This window comes from Vespa velutina, chromosome 24 (genome assembly GCF_912470025.1).
Source record: "Vespa velutina chromosome 24, iVesVel2.1, whole genome shotgun sequence".
Classification (NCBI taxonomy): Eukaryota; Metazoa; Arthropoda; class Insecta; order Hymenoptera; family Vespidae; genus Vespa; species Vespa velutina.
In genome coordinates, this window is record NC_062211.1 from 272,501 (window position 1) to 280,000 (window position 7,500).

General features: G+C 32.7%; 3 protein-coding genes across 16 annotated transcripts in view; 1 reads left to right on the forward strand and 2 right to left on the reverse strand.

The window, feature by feature from the left end:
* The window catches only part of LOC124957028 (inner nuclear membrane protein Man1), a 4,765-nt gene extending 3,071 nt beyond the window's left edge, over nucleotides 1-1,694 (reverse strand). For 2 of the 4 annotated variants that reach the window (XM_047513611.1, XM_047513612.1), the window contains exons 1-4: nucleotides 1,200-1,694; nucleotides 432-1,090; nucleotides 249-354; nucleotides 1-178 (exon numbers count right to left, since the gene is read on the reverse strand). The exon at nucleotides 1-178 is cut by the window's left edge and continues 25 nt beyond it. In XM_047513611.1, coding sequence (XP_047369567.1) covers nucleotides 1-178; nucleotides 249-354; nucleotides 432-1,090; nucleotides 1,200-1,384 — 1,128 coding nt within the window. In that variant the 5' untranslated portion in view covers nucleotides 1,385-1,694. The remainder of the gene's footprint in view (nucleotides 179-248; nucleotides 355-431; nucleotides 1,091-1,199) is intronic. The other 2 variants (XM_047513610.1, XM_047513609.1) reach the window with 2 other exon arrangements.
* LOC124957030 (ATP-binding cassette sub-family G member 4-like) overlaps nucleotides 1-2,712 on the forward strand; it is a 22,373-nt gene extending 19,661 nt beyond the window's left edge. The window contains exons 13-15 of the transcript XR_007103426.1: nucleotides 1-2,049; nucleotides 2,129-2,247; nucleotides 2,524-2,712. The exon at nucleotides 1-2,049 is cut by the window's left edge and continues 1,378 nt beyond it. The gene's annotated coding sequence lies outside the window, so the exon portion shown is untranslated. The remainder of the gene's footprint in view (nucleotides 2,050-2,128; nucleotides 2,248-2,523) is intronic.
* A 2,736-nt stretch (nucleotides 2,713-5,448) lies between these two features.
* Nucleotides 5,449-7,500, reverse strand: part of LOC124957032 — a 271,790-nt gene continuing 269,738 nt past the window's right edge. For all 11 annotated transcript variants that reach the window (XM_047513623.1, XM_047513624.1, XM_047513626.1 and 8 more), the window contains one exon: nucleotides 5,449-7,500. This exon is cut by the window's right edge and continues 934 nt beyond it. The gene's annotated coding sequence lies outside the window, so the exon portion shown is untranslated.

A 7,500-nucleotide genomic window follows, 5' to 3' on the forward strand; every position in this document is an offset into this window, starting at 1 on the left:
ACCTTTACCACCAAGCCCCAAGTATATTATCGCCAGGATTCCAAAAAATGAAGCAAGTACTACCACCAGTATCACCGAAACCATATTTTGATTGTTCCGTGATTCTTCCTTATTAGAGGTAGACTTGAATGTTTTACCAATAGTATTGCGAGATCTATCAGTAGTTGTAACAACGGGTCTTGAATTGAAGAAAAATTGTCTATGTCAAAATATCGTTACATAATTGTATTTGATATGTTTCTACATACCTCGAAGTTGAAGTAGTGTACAAAGATCTTAATGAGGAGAAATGACCATTAGAATCTTTCTCTCTAGTTTCTGGTACAACGGACGATGTGTGTCGTATCGTAGGACCTATAAATGAAAATTAATTTTGGAAAATTAATTCGTTTGAACAATCAATAATTGATTAAATCAATTTAACAATTTACTGCTTATCGTAGATAAAGACGACGTAGAAGGATCCAATGATGTTCTTGAACTGAGCCTTCTTGTAAATTCTGATAAAAATGGAGTCTCATAATTAGAAAGCAAATCTCTTGTATCTCTTCCAGTTGCATCTTCTTTAGTTGATGGCATAAATGTAGTATAACTTTTAAAAGCAGGCTCAACATATTTATTATCTTTAAGAGTATGTACCGGTCTTGACATTGATTCATATGATTTTGTAGATTGATCATCGCCAATCATATGTTCGGTATGCGGTTTAGAAACGTATAGTTTTTCAACATTAGTCAAATATCTAGACTGCGAGTACGTCGACCTAGTATCTTCTCTAACATCTGAATCTGAACCAGTTTCTAAGCCATCCGATAGATTAGCCGAGTTATAAATTTTTGTATGTTTCTTTTGTATATTTGTAATAGTACGATTGGTAAACGTTGGACCAGCAACCGACTCAGGTATAATATTATCAACTATTTCTACATTAGGATCTTTGATCAAACTTTTAGATTCGGAAGATACAGGTACTGCGGAAGATGGCGGTGGCATAGGATTGGCCAAAGTCTGACGACGCGTACTCGAACCTGATTTCTTTCTTTTAACCACAGTCGAGGCCGTATCCTCGTCGGTTTCGTCGCTGCTATATCTGTAAATGATTATAAATTATTAGAAAATATCTTTATAAAGAAATTGTGAAAATCAAGTTCATTAAACGTAATAAAGATAAATAGGAAAGTATTAACTATAAGTTATACCTGGCAGCTAATGAATGACGCGTTGCAGCGAGACCTCGGGTTTCTATAAGATTCTTTAATTTTTTAACAAGTATTTTTCTGGTTGTCTGTGTTACAGGGCCTACCGGGTATCCATATTCCATAAGCTTACTACGTAATTCTGCATCACTGAGACTATCTACCGACATTTTGTTTACCAAAACCATACTGAAATATTTAAACAGTTCGATCCGCACGTATTAAACTGGCGCATAAAATTTACGCACGATGAATTAAAAAGACGAAGAGATTAATTCGAGACTGTCAATAATTTCTCTTTATTTCACTATTTTCCTTTGACCTATGTATCATGCACACGTGCAACTTCTTTTAACTTTTTTTTTTTTGGCAATCTCATAAAACTAGGCTATTCAGGAAAGATTTCTCTCATATACCACTTTCAGAAAACAATCCACTCGTGAACTAAAACATGGCGCAATTTTCTAACGGCCATAGTTTTGTACGCATTAACCGATACGGCGTTCCATACGAATTCTTTGAGTTCGTATCTTATTGGTCAGTTCGTTCGAAAATATAGATAGCTTTTATTCCATTACGTAGTTTCGTTTGTAAGACGCCAGAGTGCGCTTTTAACGAACATTCGTCATTCTTAATTCCTATCTATGTTCATCTTTGTCTTTCATGCCGAATTTAGACCAACGCCACTTTAAGAAGATAATTCGAGTAGACGAGCACGGAGAACGAATAATTTATTCGAAAAGATATTAGAAAATTATTATTCTTTAGAATGATTACCCGACAACTGATCAGAAGATTCACGACAAGCGCCGTACGAAGATCGGATCACGAGGGTGATGGTATACCCGGTCACGTAAGTATACTCTCACTTTAATCGATATCTTCGTTCTTTACGATCTAATATAATTCTTTTTCTTTCTCTTTTTACACAGAATTTACCGTTCCCGATAAAAAACAAGCTCTTGTTGACCATGATATTTTGCGCCTTTTTTGGAAGTGGCTTCTCATTACCCTTCATATCTGTTCGTTATAATATGCTGAAATAAATTATGTAAGCTGTTTCAACGAATACAGTGATATTTGTCAATTAGATTTACTTGAAATGTCTACTTGAACATTTTACATTCTTATACATTTATTCATGCCTTTATCTGCGTCGAATAATATCTAAATATTTAAAATATTTTAATCATACCGTTGAATGAATTTGACGTATAGTCGAATAAACTTGTTGAGTTTTTGAAATATTATTGTCAGGAATTATAGAAATATAAGCAGCAAAATTATATCATGGCATTTTATAATCTATAATATTTTTCTCTTTCAGATTTTATTAATACTTAGTAAAGTTAAATGCGCATCAATGGTCTACAAACTTAGAAATGAATATCTGTAGTGTTATATGCTAATTATTTATTCGAATCTATTGTACATTATATGTACATTTAACAAGGCAATATTAAATCATGTTATTATGTAATATTAAGTTATCGTAAATATATTCTAGTAAAATTTATACTTGTATCCTTATTATACATGATAATTTTTTTATATAATAATTTTTGCGTTACATAATATATTTACCGACGGAGACATTCTGGTTCCTGCATTTAACCGCAGTGGCGCTCGTAGTCCTAGTAAAATCGACTAAGTATCTTAAAATCGAAAATAACTTTATTTCGAGTGAAGTTTTAATTATTGCAAAAAAAAAAATTATAATAATAATGAGTTTAATTAATGGATTAAGATCTTACGTTAAGATGACGTTCGTTCGTTCGTATCACGAAGAATTATGGATTATTGACTCGCGTAGTCGTCGCCATTTTTTGTCAATTACGATTAATTTCTCCGCGTTTTTTTTTTTTTCTATTTTTTTGTTTCTTTTTTTTTTTTTTTTTTGGAAAGATTGAAACTGCTTTTTAATTTTAAAAGCGAACGATTGTGCGAATGATTGTGTCGAATTGTGTACTGGCGTACGAAAAACAAACAAAAGCATCCAATTGAATTTGATTCAATGGCGCATTCATTCCCCTTTTGTGTTACCGACGAATGAAAAGGCAACTTGTATTGGAGGCGTACATCGGTCCTGAGTAAACTAACGCTAGATAACGTACGAGCCTCTCCCGAAAGTCAATCATACTCATGCAACATGTGTGCTCACACGAAATCAAACAATGTACGCCATTGTATGATATTTTCTCTTTGATTCGTATGTTTTCTTTTCTTTTTTTTTCTTTTTTTTTTGTTGTGTATCGTTTTATTCTAACTCATTATACGATTGTTAATTCTATTTGATATAAAATTGAAAAGAAATGGAGAATCATAAAATCGGAAAAAAAAAATTCAAAAAAAGAATGAAAAAGGACAATTTTTCTCTTCGTTTCAATGGACGACGCCAAACAAAACGATAACGTTCATTTACGCGCTAAAGAGAGAAGAAGAGGAGAAAAAGAGAAAGATAAAGAAAAAGAAAAAGAAAAAGAAAAATAAAAGTCGCTGGAAAAAGATGGCGCATTCGTTTAATTACGAGAGAAAAATACTGTTGAAATATTGAGATAAATTGATTCGTCGTTGATTGGATCTAATTAAGCAAAGATATAAAAATTTTTCATTTATATTTAATTCGATATATATTTTCGTTCATTAAGGGATTGTAATCGTAGGGAAATTATTTGTTATCTTTTTTTTTTTAATAATATCTTTTTGAATAATCGAAATTAATCAGTAAAACTTACCAGGAGAATTTTTCCAAGGATTCAGCGCGAAAAAATCGGTGGTTAGTTATTACGCACTCTGTGCTTATGTACGTCATTGTCGTGTCCGTACTTGGACCACTTTTACCGACACTCCATTCATCTTTTACGTGACTATCCGAGCGAAGAAAACCGCGTACGAGTCGAAGAGGTGAACACTTAGAACGCTTGGATGTTGAGAGAAGAGGTAGAGTAGGGTGGTACTACCAGAGGTTCTTTAGTATCACGAACGTCAACCACTCGAGGATATTTTTTTCTTTTTCTCTTATTCTTTCTCTTTCTCTCTCTCTCTCTCTCTCTCTCTCTCTCTCTCTCGTCTAATTGGGGTAACAACAGACTCATTAGTCTTACGGTCGAGAAGACGAGAGAAGCTCGTTTAACGTCGAGTGTGGTGGTTCGTGAAATCTTTGCATAACGAGCCTCTCTCTCTTTCTCTCTCTCTTTCTTTCTTTCTTTCTTTTTCTCTCTCTCTCTTCCTCTCTCCCCACCCCCCCTCTCTCTCTCTCTCTCTCTCTATGTCTTTCTCTTTCGTTATTCTTCATGAGAAAGAGTAGGCGGATAAAGAAGAAGAGAAAGAAGTTAGTTAATGGACAGTGCGAGAGAAAACGTTAATGGCGACACGGACGGAAACGTGCAAAGATGTCGAAAACCACCGAGTAGTCGACGCTTGTTGTTTTTCTAGTTCTCATTTCTAGTTCTCCTTCTAAACTTCCACGTTCGTTGTTTCTCGTTTGGAATTCAAGAGAGGTGGATAAAAGACGTAATATATTTTTTATTCAGATAATAATGTTCCATAAAACATTGTTTATATATATATATATATATATATATGTGTGTGTATATATATATATATTTATTTATTTATATGTAGGACTATGAACAAATATCTTTTTCTTCGGCTAGGATCCTAGTCTTGTAACTTAACTTATGATAAATCTTTGCCTTTCCCCCATTTCGTTTTTTCTCTTCTCTCTTGTTATTATTTATTTCTCGTGTGTTTTAAATTGCAATTTGTTTTTCGTTATGGGGAAAAAACAAAAACGCAAGAAAAAAAAAAAAGAAAAAAAAAAAAAAAAAAGAAAAGAAAAAGAGAAAGAAAAACGGACGAAGCTTAAACGGGTCTCTCGTTGCATCTCGTTTTACGTTAAACATTCGAACGAATTGCAGCGTTGCTTCTTCGGTATTTCTTTTCTTTTACGATTATAACTATATAGTCGATTTGGTGGATATGGATCAACTAATAACTCAGGGTTCTCGATAATATCGAGCAAATAACGCAGCTTAACGACTACACAATTGATAAGGACGCGGTACATACATATATGTAACTCACTTTTATTTTCATACCAAATATAATTTTCTATGTTTCTGGTTTCTCTTCTTTTCTTTCCTATTTTCTTTCTTTCTTTCTTTCTTTCTTTTTTCTTTCTGTCCTTTTTTTTTTCTTTCTTTTTTTTTTTTTTTTTTAAATGTTTCATTTATTCCTTTATTCTTCTTTGTCCCCTTTTTTTTTTTTTTTTTTTTTTAATCGTATCTCTTATGGACACACTTTGGATTATTTCCCACGAAGCGAACTGCTTCGGAAAATGAAAGAGCAAGAATGAAAAAAGGCATTACGTTCATAAAACATAATTCCGTACATTCATTTTTCTTCTTCTCTTTTTCTATTTCTTTTTCTATTACTTTTTGTTCACGAAAGTTCTTCGCTACGATGAAAAATTAAGGATAGAAGAAAAATCAATGGAATTTTTCTATTCCATCATTGATCGCACGTGTAGAGTAATTAATTAAAGACTTTCCTTTTTTCTTTCTTTTTTTTCTTTTTTTTTTTTTTTTATTCTCTTCTTTTTTTTTTTTTCTGTCGCCCTTGGAAACGAATCGCTGGATTGTCACTCGGTTAATACGATCGTTTGTGTAAAGTTTCCAAACTCTGCTCTACGATAATGCGATTCACAGGCGAGATGAACGAAAAGAAGAAAGAAAAAGGAAAAAGAAGAAAATTAGCGAAGGCAAGGGTTAAATCAAACGACGCTTTTTCTATCTCTCCCTCTCTCTCTATCTCTCTCTCTCTTTCTCTCTCATCTTCTTAATGGAAGAAAATTGGATTCATACATCATCAAAAATACATATTGAACGTCTTAACAATTATTGCACGCTAATTCTTCGTTTTTCGAAAAACTTTAATATGTTTTTTGAATTTCATTTCTCTCTCTCTCTCTCTCTCTCTCCCTCCCCCCCCCCCTTTTTTTTTACTTTTCTTTCTTTCTTTGCGGCGTGTTGCATACGTGTGTGGGTAATATGTATACGTGCATGTATACGTCATCGTGTGAGCGCTACAAAAGGAAGGTCATATAATAAGATTGGAGGAGGAGCCTTGCGAATCATGAAACGAACATTTTTCACGATCAATCCCCGCTTTTATGTTCGACTAATAATTTTAAATTTAAAATACCTTACTCGATAAATGATATAGGTCGATTCCATGCCATAACGGTACATGTCGACATATTTTATGTATTTATGTATTTGAAAAAAAAAAAAAAAGAAAAGAAAGGGAAAAAAAAAAGAAAATAAAAAAACACTTAATTAAAGGCGAAACAACTTTTGCGAACGTCCAAAGGATTCTTTATACGTGCGGATAAAATATTCCTTATTTCCGTAATCGTACTCTCAATAAGACAATAGATCACTGACCTTTATCTCTTCGTTTTTCTCTTTCTCTCGCTTTCTCGCGATTTTTTTAATGACTTTTTTTTTTTCTTCATTTTTTTCCTCCTTTTTTTTTTCTTTTTTTTTTTTTTTCTTTTTCTTCTTTTTTCTTTTTAAGCACTAACTTAAATTACAAGCGTATATTTACAACTCTCTAAGAGGTAATTAATCTTCCTTTCTCTCTTTTCGTTTGGTATTTTTTTCTTTTTTTTTTTCTTTTGTTTTTTTTTTTGTTTTTTTTTTTTTCATTTTTTTTTTTTTTTTTTACTTTTTTCCCATCATCACCGTTTTGCAAGTGTGTATGTATGTAAAGTAACGCAAAAAATATTCTTTATTTACATCGCATCACCGTGCTCGTGTCATCCCCTCTTTCGCTTTCCTCTCTCTCTCTTTCTCTCTCTCTCTCTCTCTCTCTCTCTCTCTCTCTCTCTCTCTCTCTCTCTCTCTCTCTCTCTCTCTCTTTCTGTACCTTGTGTATTCAGAAGAAACCTTTATCTATAAATCCTTCGTAGAGTCTACCACGTACGGACGGTCTGATTACCTCTATATATATGTTCTACTTCTAAAATGATTTTCTAACAACTAAATTCGCATTAAAGAACGAAAGGGGGAGAAAAGAAAAGTTAAGAGCATTATTTTTTCATTCGTTTCATTTACAGACTTGCTACCCGCTACGTGAAACGGATCGGGGGATTCGAAAAGAGATTCAAAGAAATAAAATCGTTTCGTTTTATCTTCGTTATTTTTTTTTTTTTTTTCGCATTTCGAAACTCGTAACATTCATTATCATTTCGATTTCGATTCGCGCATTGTCTAAAGTAAAAATATTTTATAGACTTATC